General features: G+C 44.1%; 1 protein-coding gene across 3 annotated transcripts in view; it reads right to left on the bottom strand.

The window, feature by feature from the left end:
• The window catches only part of PXDC1 (PX domain containing 1), a 113,015-nt gene extending 97,459 nt beyond the window's left edge, over nt 1-15,556 (bottom strand). The window contains exons 1-2 of one of the 3 annotated variants that reach the window (XM_075921332.2): nt 14,300-15,556; nt 498-589 (exon numbers count right to left, since the gene is read on the bottom strand). In XM_075921332.2, coding sequence (XP_075777447.2) covers nt 498-589; nt 14,300-14,555 — 348 coding nt within the window. In that variant the 5' untranslated portion in view covers nt 14,556-15,556. The remainder of the gene's footprint in view (nt 1-497; nt 590-14,299) is intronic. The other 2 variants (XM_075921335.2, XM_006138816.5) reach the window with 2 other exon arrangements.
• Nucleotides 15,557-17,695: the final 2,139 nt, after the last annotated feature.

Raw genomic sequence — 17,695 nt, 5'->3', positions numbered from 1 at the left:
GTCCATGGCAGCCCCGGTCCAACTCTCCCGCCACAGGTTATAGACTGTGGGTCCTGGAGAGCCAGCTGCACAGTCTACAGGAAAGCCTCCCCAGCAGCTGGGCTGGAGCCTCCCCAGGAGTGGCAATGAAGCCTCCTCCCTGGGAGAGGGACTAGCAGGGGCTGGCAGCTCTGCTTGCAGGAAGCTTCGCTGCAGGCGCTGCAGTATAAAGTTAATCGTTATATTGTACTGCAGAGCCCCACAGCATAAGTAACCGTGGCACCACTCAGATGTTTTTAATGACTTTTTACATCATGACAATACATAGGTCACTTTGTAGGGGCAGGAGACCATGAGGGTAGAGACAGAGGGAAGAGATGATATCATGAAGAAGCTTGAACAGCCCTTTCAGCCTCTGCAAAATCTCCAAGAGCCCAATACCTTCCCATCTATATGAAGAGGGCAAATTACTCTCCACTAGGTCTCAAGTCCAGTAACATGGTATATGACATACTTACTTTCCAAGGCATATTTATAATAATCTTCAGAAGCTTCTCCACTTCATTAAGCCTGGCTTCTATATCACGGGCCTCTTTGATTGTGATTAGTCCTAGAAAAAAAGCAAACACATAGTAAGCGAAAATGAAAATACAAAACATGTATGTGGAGGTCTATATGTGGTAGACAACTCTAGTTTGGCCAAGAACATATGGAAAGGCATCACACAGTATGCCTAACTGAGACATGTCTTTTACCTCAGGAGATGATGACCCATTGTCCAGAAGTAGATCCCCTAGCTTCATTTCAGAGGCTATGTCTAGACTGCAGGTTTCTTTCGGAAGAAGCTTTTCAGGAAGAGTTCTTCTGGAAAAACTTCTTCCAAAAGAGAGCATCCACACTGCCAAAGTGCATCGAAAAAGCGATCTGCTTTTTCAAAAGATAGGATGCTATCTCGTATTTCAGCTGTGATTACTATGGAAGGAGTGGCCACCAAGTCACCTGCGCTTTTTCCTCTTTCCTCTTCTTTCGAAAGAACTGCCTCTTCCCAGTCTACACACACCTATTTCTGAAAGAGGTCTTTCGGAAAAAGGCTTTTTCCTCATAGCATGAGGATTACCAATGTCGGAAAAACCCCTATTCGTTTGATTTTCTTTCGGAAGAATGCAACTGCTCCAGCCCTGCAGGGCCCACCATGGGCAGAAGCACTCTAGCCCGGTTGAAGCAGACCCCACCCTCAGCAGGCCCAGACTGGCTGAAGCAGCCTCTGCCTTCAGCAGGGGAGTCACTCCAGCCCAGCCCCCTCATCCGTGCCCCGTTTAATTGGGTAGCCCGGGGTTCTCAAACTTTGTGATACTGCAACCCCCCCTCTAAGTTGCTCGCGACTCCCCAGGGGGTCGGGACCCACAGTTTGAGAAACACTGGGTTAGCCGGTTAAACATAATGTTTAACTGGTTCACTGATTAATCAGGATTTTACATCCTTAAGCTGTAATCTCCCCTATTTTTTCCATTCTCAAGGAAGGAAGAGGTTCCTTGCCCAAAGTCCCTATCAGCTCCCACTGAAATCAATACAAGTATTTTTATGGACTTGGGAATTGGATTGGGCTTAATTTAGAAAGTAGATACAAGAAATACCAACAGTCCTTAATGTTGCAGTACTCAAAGAATCTTGATGTAGATCTGTATTTTCTAACAAGTAGGCACCTAAAGATATTCCATCTCACCACAATTCAGGTGAACAGGGTTACTGGGAAGTTGGACCAACAAATAGGTATAACCTCATTTTCTACATTATGCTAATTGCTTAGTAGCCCATCTTGCCAGTTCTTTATTCCATAATTATCATCCTATTTACTTTTTGAAGGTTTCGCTGAAACCTTTTCACAGTTGACTATTGGAATACATATAAAATAGGAAATAATCATAAAAAAGTTAACAACGTAACTTTTGGCAGCTAAATTGGCGCTCCACTAGCGTGGTGCCCGGAGGCAACTATCTCCCCTTCCCCTCCTCACTACACCACTGCCTTTTCCAATGCCAGTATCTTTTTTGAGATGAGGCGACCACTCTGTACATACACTATGCAAGATGTGGACATACCATGGTTTTCTATAGAGACAATAAAATATCTTCTGTCTTATTCTCTACCCTTTTAATGATTCCTAACGTTCTATTTGTTTTTCGGACTGCTGTTGCACACAGTATGGATTCTTATCAGTTACTCAACTATTCTATAGTCCCTGGGAATGGGGCCAGTAACCAGTGGGCTCTGGTCCCACTCCCGAGGAGCCCTCTGCCTCTCTGTGCTGCTGCCTCTGTGAGGTGTCAGGCAGAAGATGGTCTGGGAGGGGAGCCAGTTTAAAAACCAGCTCCCCTCGCAGACCGTCTGCCTGTCACTCTGCACTCTACCTCTGATACAGCAGCCCCTGTCCAGGTGGGGGTTGTCTAAACTTCCAGACCCAGCGCAAGCTGGAACTGAGCCAGGCTGCTACCCACCTGGCTCCTAATACCCTTTAAATGCAGAGCTGCAACAGGGGTAGGTCACAGACCTGGCACAAGCCGGGACTGAGCCAGGCTGCTGGCCAGCTTGATAAAAAATTTACTGAGAGGGAAGCATGTAGTCTATAGCAATAACCTATAAGCTTTTGCTTATCAGTCAATTAGGTAATCGATTATACTCCTACATCCCTAGAAAGTACATGTTTCTAACCTCTAGATCTTGGAAAAGAATCATCTACAGACCAAAACAAAACAAAAACTACTAGAAAGCTGATGCAGAACGTTTTGTAGTTTTGGGGACAATAAAAAACATTTTATTAAAACCTTAAACAACGGAATGGAAGAAAAGAAGTAGAGTGGAGAGGAAGGAGATTAAGAGTGATGAGATGCAGTGAAAATGCCTACTAGGGATATTAAAATGTGTGTAATTAAAGAATTAAGAAAATTTTAATGGGTAGCAGTTGGCTCCCCATGCATATTGGCTCCTCCTCCTCCCTCCCCCTCTGCACTGCTGCCTCTCCATCAGAGGCAGTAGTGCAGGGGTGGGGGGTGGCTGGTGGGTCCCTGGAAACTGGTGTGCATGGGGAGCTGGCTTTTAACTATGAACGTTAACCAATGAGCCCAGGCTCATCAGTTATCTGAGTACATGGCTACACCTTCACATCCCTAACTCCTACCCTCTTGCTTTTCTACTGAAAGCCTGCAAGAGCTCTCTATGCTCACTTGTTAACTCTGAAAAAAATCCTTCCACTCAGTGACTGACAAGTGTCAATTTGTGATCAGACTGTATGAGTGGCAGGACACAGGTCTGTTTTAATGGGATGCAGATCTGCACTGACACAGAGAGAACTCCAGGACAGGCTTTGCCTACATGCTGAATAAGGACTATATATGCATGAACAAATTGTTATAAACAGTCTCACTCACTACAAATACGCAGCCTGAAGCTGCTGATCTTATATGATTAATCACTATGAATTCAGATAAGGACAGGACCCTCTGTTTTCTCTGTCTACACTGTAAATATGAAAAAAATACCCAACTGGTTTTACATGAAAATTGAAGCCAGCGTAATTTCACTTGTAATATTTGCACGTGATATAATTTTAAAAATTATCCAGTGCAGGACAAACCATAGCACTTTCATTAACTGTAGGCCATAATCCTGCAATTTGTGGGACTGCTCATATGCATAAGAGTTGACAGGATCAGTCCACCCAATGAAGTCAGCAGGAGCTGAAAGCCTCAACACCTTGAAGAATTAACTCCTTTTGGTGCTGAGTAACAGACTCTTGTCTGACTCTTGCAACCCTTTATTCACACAAAGAGCCCAATTAATTCCTGTGGGAGAAGTCAGAAAAACGAGGAGTGCAGAAATACAAGGATCAATTCTGCAACCCTTTCCCATGCAAAAACTCTATATTATTCATGTAACCAAATGTTCCAACTTCTGTCAGAGTAACTGTGGCGGAAAAGGTTCAGGATTCTACCCAAGTTCTCCATTTATACTCCTAACACATACTTGGAAAGCTTGTTCAGACAGAAATCCTTAAATAAAGGAAAATAAATCAGAAAAAGATGCCTTGTAGCTTGGATTCTAACTGTACTATTTTTCACTTGTTCAGTCATGCATACGTAGGATATTGGGAAATATCCTAGTGAGGTCATGGAGAAATGTTGTTCACAATTCTTCTCATCAGCTGCAGTCTGACTTCTAATTGAAAGCATGTGCTAACTCCTCCCTGGAAACTTTGCTGTGATGTGTTATTATATGTACTATGCTTAGACAAATAACTATCATTTCAAGTGATTTAAATGGTGTAAACACCTATCTTCATTGTTCTTAAGCAAAAATAGATTTCGATGGGCTTCTTCTTCCTTACCACAAAACATTCAGTTATACACAAAAGTCACTGAAATGTGAATAAAGTTTTAATGTCCATCCACCTAATCTTGCCCACTACAGATTTTTTATGTAACACGCATACATAGAACAGAACTATTTAATTCATTTGCATGGTTTTGTAACTGATAGGAGTGGCGGAGGAATTTCATTTAATTGTGCTCAGTTCACTATATCACACATAGTGTTGAAGAGAAAAGTATATCATGAGTCATTTATAAAAAGATTTACTGACTGTCAAGGCACAATAGAGCTGTATCTCTCACATTCCAACCCTAAATAATGGTATGAATATATCTTCGCTTTTCCAAATATGTAGCTATATGGCAGTATCTCAAACAGGTCTCAAATCTTGTTCATCTTCCTTACAATATTAGACCCCAATGGGCCTAAAATAAGGAATGAAGTAACTGGATCCAACTCCACTCTCACATTTAACTCACTTAGGCTACATATACACTGCACAGTTATTTTGGAATAAGCTATTTAGGATAGTTATTCCAAAATAGCTTATTTCCAAATAGCACATCTACACTGCAGGGAAGCCTCAAAATTAGTCTGAGGCAGGCTTCCCTAATGTAGACATGCTATTTCGATTTAGAGCTCCAGGAGGAATAACTTAGAATGGCCTGGTGAGGGGATATTTAGAAATAGCAGATGTGGAGTGTCTACACACACCTTATTTCAAAACAGTTATTTCGGAATAGGTGTTATTCTTCATAGAATGAGGTTTACAGAAGACGGAATAAGCTGTCCGTTATTTCAAAATTATTTCAAAATAACAGAATTGCTGTGTAGACACTTGAATAGTTATTTCGGAATAACGGCTGTGGAACTCAGCTTGGGCATGCAGATTAAAGCAAACGCATGTTTTCTGCAAATTATGTGAGATGTTATACTGTGATTACTATTAAATATTATCCCCCATGGGATATATTAAAAAAATCACATTGTACCTTCCTGATCTCTACCAGACTGTCATCTCACAGGCCCAAGGGAAAACCCACAGAATGGAGCAAAGTAAACACAGATGTGCACAATCTCATGAAGTACTCTCTGCTCTGGTCAATTGTTTTCCTAAATCAAGAAAGAGTGAGGGACCACAGATTTTGGAGACTGAGTGGAGTTGCCTCCCCACTTCATGGAAGGCAATTTAAATCTTACAAATCTCTACAGAAAGTCTTTTGCATAGATACAGGAGCTCTCTTACAGTAATGGCTGCTGGCTACTACTCTCACCACTGAAGCATTGCCTCAGCCTGCTCCCACCCACCTGCAGGACATGCATTAGTAGCCTCAGACTGGACTCAGATGAGACAGTCTACAGCTGTTACTGCTCTCTCCTCTCCCCCTCCTCCATTTCTGCACAGAACAAGACGGGATCTGCAGAGATGAGGCAAAAAGAAAGGGACATTCAATTACTTTAAAAGGTGGGAAATTAAAAACAGATAAAAGGAAATAAATGTTTGCAATTGGCACAATTAAGCTATGAAACTCATTGTCACAGGAAATCACCCAAGTCAATAATATTGCAAGATTTTTTTTTAAAGAGAGAGGAGAGACTGGGTATTTATATGGATAACTAAAAAATAGCCAGAGTAGCTATAATTAAAGATAATAAAAATGTTGGAAGATACATTAGATGTCATGCTTCAGGGTTTAAGCAAATCTCTAATGATTAGAGATCAGGAAGAAACCTACATGGAGATGATCCCACATCTGTCTCACAGATTTTAACACCATTCACTGCAGCATCTGGTTCGGGCCATGGTTGGAGACAGGACCATATGGACAGCTCGTCTAACCCACTGTGACAAATCCTATGTTCTTATGAAAGTGGAACTTCCTCTGTGATAACTCATCTTGAATTCTGCCACCCTATCCATGCATGGGGATGGAGACTGTCACAAAGGCAGCACTCGTCCCCTCTATTCTCAGGGGAGGGGAGAGGCCAGTCCATGCATGATGAATACTGGAGAGAATAATCCAGGTTTTAGAGGTCACCCCTGCACTCCAATGGTTTCCTTTTCATGTGATGTCACCAACATTGCTCATTCTGCGGGTTTTTCTTGGGGAGGGCTAGCAAGCTGTGCTGGGTGCTGGATGTTGGTAGGATGGAAAATGGTTTAAACTGGCTATAGTTTGAACAGAGCTCTTGTTTGGGAGCACTTAGGTGCCAGGTTTGTAAAGGTATTTAGGAATATGCAGTGAGAGTTAAGTCCTAAGTGAGATTTTCATAATTTTCATCTTTAGGTATATGAATGGCCATAAAAATCTGGGGCTTAGTGCACAAATCTAATTCTGCTAGAACAGGAGCAGGAGCAAAAGTAACTGTGGCTTCTTATTTTAAGATATATAGCTCATACTATGCAGAGGTAAGTTACCTAACAATATTCCCAAAAACAGAAACTCCAGAGGGAAAAAAAATTCATTTTATACCCAACTATTCGTGTTTAAGTATCATAGCACACATGCCCAGCACAGGAACGTTAAAAAGCAGAGAAGTCTGGTCTCTCAGGTCATCAGCTTTTTACAAACATTATATATATTCATAACAACATATTCATTGATTATAATAGTGTCTAAAAACACAAGTCTAGGTCTTTAGAACTTCATTGTCATGAGCAGAAAGAAAAGTCTCAGCCCCAGCGATCTTGCAGGCAGCAAGGCAGACAAGACACATGGTATAAGATAGAACTCAAAAGACAAAATGAAGTGAGGAAAAGTGAGTGAAGGAAGAGGAAATTAAATGAACTGAGTTCAGCATTAAAATGGAAGTCGCTGCTATCACTTTTTAGCACTGAATTCACATAAATTCAATAACTCACCATGAAATGTGGACAAATCAAAAAAATAAAACTGACAAATGTCATTAATTCATCATTAATTCAGATGTTTGGATGGCTTTGTTATGAAACCAGCAAGCTTTATTCATCTTATAACAGTACAGCTGAACCATTCGTTTTTGCCATCACTAAGGCTATGTCTAGACTGCAGGTTTTTTCAGAAGAACCTTTTTTCGGAAGAGATCTTCTGACATTACTTCTTATGAAAGAGAGCATCAGCACACAAAAGCACATCAAAAAAGCAATCTGCTTTTTCGAAAGATAGCATCCACACTGAATGGACACTCTCTTGCATTTAAACTGTGATTGCTATGGACAGAGTGGCCACCAGGACACCTGTGGTTTTTCCTCTTTCCTCTTCTTTTGAAAGAGCTCCCTCTTCCCCGTCCACACATGCCTTTTTCCAAAAGAGCTCTTTCGGAAAAAGGCTTCTTCCTCGTAGAAAGAGGATTACCAACACCAGAAAAACCCCTCTGTTCTTTCGATTTACCAGAAAAGCCCCTGTGTTCTTTCTGTTCTTTCGGAAGAATGCGATTGCAGTGTGGACCTCAGGTTTTGTGGGAAAAATGGCCATTTTTCTGACAAAGCTCTGTAGTGTAGACATACCCTGAATGATTTCATGAACATCAGTCAGTTTTAATGGATTTAGCTATAACCAGGTAAACCTTCAAAAGGAGACTGAGAAGCAAGAGAAAAAATGTCTCCGTTCACTGAGAGGACCTTAGCAATACTATGCATCCTGGAAGAGCTGATGCTAAAGGTCATTAAGGCAAATAAAAAACTGGATTTCAGTTGGACTACATTGCTAGAAGCCAGATAATGAAGATCTGTTTCCCTTTTGTCCACCAGACTGAAGTTCTGAACAAGCTTGGTTAATGAACTATTGACATTGTCAACAGTGAAATGAGGCACAATAGATGCAGTGTATTTATCTGTACCATAACAGCTGCTGTCTTTGGAAACTGTTAAATTGCCTCTGTATAGCTCTCAGCCCCCAAACATATATTAAACTCACAGATGGTCTTGTAAACAACAGTATAAGAAAGCATGCATAAAACAGTAGATTACGGATACAGAAGGCACAGCAAAATGTGACAGTCTTCTAGTGCTGCCTTCTGTCCTTCCTGGTGCACTGCAGATGGGACACAAAAACAACCTAGCAATATCTTTCCCACCCGCTCCTACTTCTGGCTTGATGACAGGAGAGGAAGGCAGAGATGATCTAGCGTGAACTAGAAGGTTTGTGTCAGGAAGGAGACAATGTGGAGGATGATGTGCCACAGATAATGATCTAGTTATAATAATAATAATTCTAGTGAGGGACAGAGAAAAATGTGAGGAGGAAGAGAGGAAACAGAAAGTAGGCCAAGCAAAGGGAGACACGAGGGGGATAAGCGGCCTGAGAATGACAGATAAGGAAAGGAAGAGAAAAATTTGACTAGCTGGGGGCAGGAGTGGGAGGGGGAAGCAACCGGAAGAGGAGCACTCTGGGAAGAGAAATAAAGAAAACAGCCATATGAGACCGAAGGGAAGCGCATTGACACTGACAGCAGTATGTGTGGAAGCTCAGGCACTACACACAGCCACAATGTGAACGACCATTCTGAAAGTGCATGAAAACAGCACTAGAGCATATAAATGTGATAGTTACACTTCAAGGATTCCCAGAAAAATATATAAACACACAGAAGGCCAAATTTACCGCAGTTTTCAATGTGATTATGCTTATGTGACAAAATTTTAGATTGATCTAGGAGTACTAAGGACCTGCTCCTGCACTCACTGAATTCAGTGAGAAGTTTGCCTGTGACTTAAAGGGTAAAGGATTATGTTTGAAAAAAAATCATACTACAGAACATCTCAATATTATTTTGCAGGCAATAGCCCCTCCTGGTTCATTCTTTACCACATTTGTACCTAATTTTCTCTGTTTTGCTTTTGAGGGGGCGCGGGTACAGCAATTATTTCTGGATCTGAGTGAATTGGTAATTTTAAAGTCAGCCGCTCCCTCTTTTATCTGTCTTCCTCACCAATTTTTACATAAATATAGAGGAGGTAATTTTGCATAGATTAAAACAGAGTATAGCTTGGGAACGACTGGGATTGTAAAATAAAGTGTTGGTCTCTGAATGATAAATTTCCTTATTGAACCAGTCTGTATTTTTATATTGTGTTGTTTATGCATACACCTAGAGCAGCGGTCCCTAAACTTTTTCTCTCCTTCCCTGCCATCAGTAACAAAATGTGTCTACACCATGTACCTTGTTAGGCTGGGAGGAGAGATGCAATCAGGAATGGGGTGGAGGCTGAGATGTGGCCGGGAAGAAGCAGGGACAAGGCTGAGGCCGGGGGCTCAGCCAGGTTGTAGCAGAGCTGGGGGTAAAGCAGGGATGGATGACACTCCCTCCCTGTCCTTTCCTGGGGATTGGTCCAGGACACATTGCACTCCTTTCCACCAACGTTTCTCCCTACTGTTTGGGGACCACCGGCCTTAGAGTAAGGGATAAGCACACTTCAGATTCCTAAAGAAAATACTATGAAGATTCTAGTGACATCATAATGAATCATGAAAATTAAGATAATCTGTCATTATAAGAGCAGGAATCTGATTGGAAGACAAAATTTCTGATCCTACCGAGAGAGGCAAACAGCACAGAAACAAGCCAGCTTACTATTAATGTGTAAGAAAAACATTTTACAAAAGCATCAGTATAATAAGGAGTGTAGGTCTCCTAGACACACACACACACCTCCTGTTGATAAGCGTACCTGGTCTTTAGCCTCATTATACATTTCCAATGTGCAGATATCAAGTATACTTTGCCATGCACAGTTATTGCTCATACTGTGTTTAATACTAGTACTATAGTACAGACTGTGCAAGATTGATGCCCTCTTTGTATTGAGATCCCCACTCTCCATCCAGGAGGGAAAGGCGGTCAGCTACCTCCGTAACAGCATTTCTCTGCCCCTTCCCCCTCCTATGCATTCTCTGGGAATTGCAGATGGCTCTCTGCTAGTCTAGCAATGCATGGGGGCTGAGGTGAGCGACAGACAAGTTGAGAGAAGAATGGGCAGGCGGAGGTGTGCACATTGCCCACTAAGAAATGAAATAAAGCTGGCAGCCTCTAAAATATAACACAGCCTCTAATCCTTATGTTGAGAATGCCCTTGGCATGGCATAGCTGCAATAAGGACACCATGCCAATGCAAGTCCACTGGAAAACGTAGATGGTCTTGTTCCCTTAACAGCTCATGTGAGCCTTATGGACCAGACCATGGCTTTCTTCTATGAATGAAAGTTGGATAGTTCCCTTGTCTGTTTCCCCCCTTTCCTACAGTAGAGGAATACAGGCAGTCCCCAGGTTACATGGATCCGACTTACATCGGATCCCTACTTACAAACGGGGTGAGGCAACCCCGCACTAGCTGCTTCCCCTCAGCAGATTAGGGAGACGCGAAGCTAGCGCTCCCCCCAGCAGACCAGGGAGACGCGGAGTGGCTTTTCTCAGCAGACACCTCAGCTTGAGAATAAAGGACTGAGGGAAGTGAGGTGTGGGAGAATAAAACTGAGCTCTGGAGAAATGTTTGGCTAGAGTTTCCCCTACAATATGTACCAGTTCCGACTTACATACAAATTCAACTTAAGAACAAACCTACAGTCCCTATCTTGTACGTAACCCGGGGACAGCCTGTACTGACGAATTTGCATGAGAGGAACCTGGTTAAGTTCCTGGCTTTGTATGCAGGCATCACACCACTTAAAAATACAACATAGGGCATAAAGTCTGATCTTTGCAAGATTCTGATATCCCTCAGTTCACATTACAGTGAAGAGAACGTGTATGTTTTCACAGATACTGTGAACTAAAAGAATATACATTCCTATTCGTTATTTGCTTTTTCAGTCATAATTTATGCTGGGTGTGCTAGTACCCACGTATATTAGGGGCACATAGTTACCGAAAGAGTTAAGATAAACACATACAACAATTGAGGGTATTGAGCATCATGAGGAACAATCCTCTTGCAGAATCTTGAGTCCTAAGTTTATAGAAATTTACAGTGATCTTTGTTTAATACAGTGTGTTAATTCCTTGTGTATCGGTATTCACACACAGGACCCAAATCTTAAAAATACTTATGCAAATAGTTCTTACTCTTATAAAGAGACGGTCTGATTTCAGAGGAACTATCTGCATGATTTATGCATGCTCGCATGTCAAAGGATCAGGATGCAAAATTCATAGTGAAAAACAGATTTAGATTAATGTTATAGCGTGAGCCCCAATGAGAGCAGCTCTTCCAAGAGCAAGTACAGTGGTATCAAGCACATAATCAAGAATTTAGGGTGATGCTTACTGATTAACTGGATAACCTCACATCCCTAGCTCTGGAAATAGTGGGTTGGGGAGGACAGTGGGGATCATTGATTTTGCTGTTAAGGAGCAAGAAGGAACATATCAGCACAGAATGTTAGCTTTATATTGTACCCACAAGTAATTATAGTCCCACGAAAGCAGAGCTCTACCATCTCTTTCTCATATTTCTGCAGCTGAAAAGTGGGACATTTTTTAAGCCTATGAAATTAATAACCATTTTTAAGATCAAACTATTTTAGCTCAAATTATAGGTGTCTGCTATTTGAAAATATCCTTTATTTTTTATATAATGTTGTTTGAGAAAGGGTATAGCAATTACAAGCTAATGTAATTCTTCTGATGCTACTTAAATGTATCTACAGTAACCAGAAGCATTTCCAGTTCCTGCTCAAAATTGACTCAAAATGCTTTCATTGCCTCCATAAAGATTACAGATGCAAACACTACACAGCCTGGCACTTTTGGAAAGATTGAGATCAACAATATATCTGACTCATTGCTAATGCCTAGAAGCAGCATGACTTTCTATTTGGGTTAAATATATGGAAATGTATGAAATAATGTGATTTTTCTTTAAAATCTGATACCTCAGATTTGAAAAGTTCATCTAAAATGAGATCATACACTCCTTTGTGTACCAAATACATTATAAAATCCCCTGCTTATATCCAAAGCATCATTTAGATTTGACTGTATGTGTGACTGTGTGGCCAGGCATTCACAAGTTCTGGTAAATAAATATTTAAGTACAGACTGCTTAGAGAAGTGCAATGATAACTCATTTCTGCAAAGTCTTTTTTTTTTTTTTTACAGAATTTCATTTGAAGAAGTGAGTTCACTATAATGGGAATGATAGTTCTCAGAAACTATTCATGACTTGGAGTCTATCATATTTACATGTTTCACTGTAAGAAGTTTCTATCATTAGCCAAGGAAAATACAGTTCTTGAGATTTAAAATATCTTAACCCCCAAATCGTAGAACTGTCAGCATTAAAAATAACATTGGGACTTTCTATCTCACTATGAATATAGTATTAGTGTTTAATTCTTCCACTCCCGCCCATATGTATGTCATTCACCATGGAAGCCTACTGAAGTCAGGGTGACAATTCATATGAGAAGGATTACTCACAGAAATGAGGGCTGAAGGACCCAGGCCTTGCACAGGCATTAAATCTCCTAATGTCCTAGGGAGGTTTAGTCTTCCCTGACTATTGGTCATAGTTCATGCTATGTGGAACGGTCAAGTAGGGGGACATCAGCTTCCAGTGTGAGTGAATAAACACAAATGGGACCTCTGAAACATGTAATTAAGGGCTAATAGTTTGCAAGAGTGGTCACTGATTTGGAGGGCCTCACTCAATACAGCTCGGGCATGATTTTTAGAGGTGCTGAGTATTCACAGCTCCAACTTAAGGGTTTTCATCATTCATACAGGAAGATTCTCCAATTGTCTGCAGGGGGCACTCAGTGCCTGGGAGTGTCAGGCAGCATTTCTTCCTTCAGTGTTAGCTGAGGAAGGAAGCAAGATAAACTAATTCTAGCAGCTCAATTTTTCAGGAACTGAAAGAGAAGCCACTTCCCATGAACCTAGAATATACAGCAAAGAAACAGAGGCGGAGGGTGGGGGAGGGGAGGGCAATATATTCCAGATATTTTTAACAGGACAAAATGACAACACAAACAGATGGCAGGAGTAATAAAAGCAGGAGGCTTGAGAACTATCAAGAGCTTGCAATATTCAAGAAAAAAATATTTACATTATTTTGGGGAAAAGTCTCTGGGGCCATCTCCAACTGCAAGGGACTGCGTCTTTTCTCAGGCGGGTGACAGTCAGAAGTAACTGCACTGAAGTCAGTGAAGCCTCAGAATTTAACTCCCCATCACCCTGTGCTGGAGGAGCCCAGAATACTATTGCTAAAGAGAGATGGCAGCAGCAAATTTCCATATTCTCATGAGAAAACATACATAAACTCTGATCTTTCCCTCCTATTATTAATCCTGAGAGTCTGCTCTATGCCCTGGGAAGAGTTGCAGCCTTCCCCATCATACAAATGGGAAATATTCGTTTGGCTCGCTTTCAACACCAGTGCTTACCCCAAATACTACTCCCTCCAAAGAGGCCCCACATCCCTCAGTGTCTTGGGCAGGGTGGGGAGGTGTTAAATCACTGCGGGTGGAGCAGTAAATATGGATTGTGTTAATCAGGATCGCCTGGATCCAGAGAGAGGAAGGACAGTCTTTTAAGACCCCTCTCTGCAATTACCTCCCCAAGGTGCCTCAGCATTTGGGGGCTGTGTGTAGATGGAGTATGATTACTGAATTCAGTTTCCCAGCAATCTGGGTCAAATATCTGGCGCAGATTCTCTCCTCTGCCTTGCGCCTTGCGCGAAGTGTCAACATTGGGACTGAGCGGTATTTCACAAGCATTTTAACCGGGAGTAAATTACACGGTGGAGACTCCAGTCCGCTGTACGGAGTTTAACTTCGCGGCCCCCCGCCCCCCCGTTTGTCCTGCAGCCTTTCAATCGCTCCAGGACACCGACTCAAACCACGCAGCCAACAAGAGAGTCTGTCTCTGTCCCCAGCAAGTTCTCTCCCCCACCCCTCCGTCCAGGATGTACCTACATACCCCCCAAGCCAGGAGCCGGAGCTTAGGCAATAGGAAGGAAGCCAGAAGCTGCCCAAACCTTGGAGCAGGGGGGACTGTGACAGCTCCGGGCGATCCTCCGGGAAGGAGTCCAGCAGCCGCTTGAAGAGGCGGCCCAGGTCCGAGTAACTCCGGTGCAAGTAGAGCACGTTCCTGTCCGACCATTCGGTGCGGATCTCGTAAAACTCCTCCTCGTCCCCCTGCCGGCTGATGATGAGTCTCCGGATGCCGTTCACCCAGCAGCCCCTCACGTACATGTTCACCAGCGAGGTGCCCTCAAACACGGCCGAGGCCATCCTGCAGCTGCCCACACATACCCCGGCGGGGCGCAGCCTTCTCCAGCTGCTGGGGCAGGGAAGGGCGGCGGGTGGAGGGAAGGCTTGCAAATCAGAGGGGTGCAATGCCACACACCCCACAAAGTACGGGCTGAGCCTCCTCCCGCGCTGGAAGGAGGTCCCCGCCCTGCCCTCCTCCTACTGAAACTGTGCTGCGTGTCACTCGCCCGGCAGGCGGCGGGCAGTCACTTCTCCCCACTTTCTGGCACTTTGAGCAGCAGCGCGGCCAAGGGGGGCCGGGTGCAGGAGGCAGCGCCCTTTGCAGTCCGATCCCGGGCACTCAGCTCTCGCTTTGCCTTGGCGCCTGCATTTCTCTTTCCTCCCCGTCGCAGCAGATGGAGGCGACTCCGGGCGGACACCCCTCTCCCGCCGGCTCCTCTGGGGGGGGGGGGGGGTCGCTAGTTCCGCTCGCGCTCCGCAGCCCGGGCCGTGGCTTCCTCTCTCCGGATCCCGCAGGGGACTGACAGCGGGGGCGGGCTGCTTCCCGCCAGCTTTCCGCGGGATGGCCGGGGGGAGGGAAGGTTTCCCGGCGGCTGGGTGCCTGGGGCGGGGTCTCCCGGCTGGTTCCTTGAGAAGTTTTGTCTCTAGGCTCCCCCGCCGCTTGGAAAGTGCCTAGGCAGGGGGCATTGCAACGCGGTCGGGCGCGCCGCCCCCTCGTCCCCTGCTGCTCGGCGCGCTCCGGCCGGGGCAGCTCCCTGCCGCCTGCTCGGTGGCGAGGCCGATCCCTGCCCGCTGAGGAGGGATCAGGGACAAGCCCCAGCTCGCGCAGTCTCCTCTTGCGCTGCGCTTGCGAGGCTCCCTCCTCGCAGCCGCAAGGAGCCCGCAGCCAGCACCCGTCCCATCCTCAAACGCGGAGCCGGGACCCAGCCAAGGGGGGACAGGGCGTGAGGAGGCTCCTGCTCCTGGAGCTGGGCTCACAGCCAGCCAGTGAGCGGACGAGTTAGTTCTCCCTCCCCGTGACCCTAGACGTTTTCCTTCCAGCGGCTCGGGCCGGACAGCTTCCCGCCGCCGGGGGCACGTGCTTCCAAGGCAGAGCCCGCTGCTCTGCTGAGAGCGTGAAAGATGCCTTCCGCGGCAGGGGAGCTGCGCCTCGGAGCTCAGGGCCTGCCATCGCCAGCCTTCCCTCCCACGCAGTATTCGCTACAGCAAGACAGGAGCTTGGACTGCCCCGGCCCTGCGATATCGAGGAAGAAGAGCTAGAGTGGAAGCACCTCCGTGGTTCAGGGTTATAGAAGCAAAGCCAGGGGCACGGGCTTTCCACTAATCTGGCTTTACTTCTTTGCCCCCGAGGGCCAGCAGCCCCCAGGAGCCTGCAAAAGCATTGCAGGCTGTCTTCAGACCTGTGCTGGCCAAAGCCATTTGCTTCACCCTCACCCCAAGCAAAGCCTCATTTAGAAGAAATCAATGCTGCTGGGGCTGTTCCAGCTCACTGAATAGCTGGTGTAAAGTCATCAGTCAATACACCAAAACTAGAGAGAAACCTATCCTAAAACAGAGCGTGAGGGAGGAGTCTAGAAGTTGTTTGAAACACCTATTAATCTGAATAATAAGCGGTACTTCCTAGATCCAAAGTAAATGAAGGCACAAACCAGAACAGTTTTGGGGTACCAGCCCCTTTTTGTTATTGGGGAGAGGAGTCCTGATCACTTCCTGGACCCCAAGGACGCCAGAAGTGAGATGGGTGTTTGACGTCTACACAGCAGCGTTATTTCAGAATAACTAGCGTCATTCCGAAATAACAAAATGTGCGTTTATACTACAAGCCTTTATTTCAAAATTATGTCAAGCTGGAGGACTTCTTACTCCGATTCCTGTAATTCTAATTTCACAAGTAAGGGAAGTCAAAGGAAGTGTTCTTCCTTTGGCTTCCTGTTGTGTAGACAGCGCTTAAAGCTGAATTAAGCTATTTCGACGCCAGCTACACAATTAACGTAGCTGAAGTTGCGTAGCTTAATTCGACTTCAGCTGTACTGACGTACACTAAGATTCCCACATTAACCTGCTGCTGTACTCAGTAGCCCATTGGAGCTGGTTTGCTAGAGTGATAAATTCCTAAGGTGCCTCAGATCCGGATTGCAGCAGACAGCAAACCAACAGCTGAGGAAGTGAGGATGCAGGTAGAGGGTGGAGATAAGTTACCAGAGCTGTGGAACAGAAACCATCCTATATGAATGGTGGAATAGATACTGTAAGGGCATGGCAATTGAATCGATGTTGGGGAGGGGGTGATGGTTGTGTAGTTTTCATTTGAAAGGTACTGCACATTGCATTGTTGCATATCTTTATGGCAGATATTGCTGAATTTTAAAACAAAGGGTGATAAAAATGGTTGACAACACTCTGCAGGAAACCTTGAATAAGTAAAACCCTCTAAATTTTCAATTTATTGGTAGATAATTGCAGATAATTCTCTAAATCATTCTGACACTTCAAGACACACAACAGAAGAATTTTAATCCTTTTCCCAGGGACACATTGCCCACAATCCATTGACTCAACTTCTTTATCAGCACAGCTGTGTTCAATCCATTCTAAAGCACAAAAGAATGTCAGAGAAAAGAGCAAACCACAACTGAACCATATTTCCCCAAGTTGCTTTTCCTTATAGATCATATTGAATTTTTTTTTAAATCTGGATTAATGATACCCAAACCCTTTAGGACTGAAGTGAATCCTGGCCTAGCTAAACTACCACCAAATTAAATTCAGTAATAGTAAGATTAGGCCTGACAAATAAAAGTAAATCATATATGAGCAGCTCAACAATCTACATATATTTCACACATTGGTGCCCCAGCAGACAGTGCAGTGTGTGGTAAAGGCCCACCCACTTTGGCTCACCACAAAAAAGATTTTTGTATCTCTGACAGACAAGATCTCTCTTCTGTATTAGTTAGTAGCTGTTAGAAATAGTCCACATGCTTTCAAGGAAAAGGGATTGATGTGAACTTTTGTATTGAGGGAAGAACTTAACATAGTTCTTTTTGTTGAAAGGAGGCTTTTGTAATCTCTTCTCTTGTTCCAGTACATGGTGGTCTCCCAAGTTCTTCAATGTACAAACAAGAAGAGAAAGCATTTTATTTTCTAACAGTTGCTGTGGT

This window comes from Pelodiscus sinensis, chromosome 2 (genome assembly GCF_052426305.1).
Source record: "Pelodiscus sinensis isolate ZL-2025 chromosome 2, ASM5242630v1, whole genome shotgun sequence".
In the NCBI taxonomy this organism is placed as follows: domain Eukaryota; kingdom Metazoa; phylum Chordata; order Testudines; family Trionychidae; genus Pelodiscus; species Pelodiscus sinensis.
The sequence above is the reverse complement of the archived record's forward strand: the minus strand, read 5'-3'. Positions and strand labels throughout refer to the sequence as shown.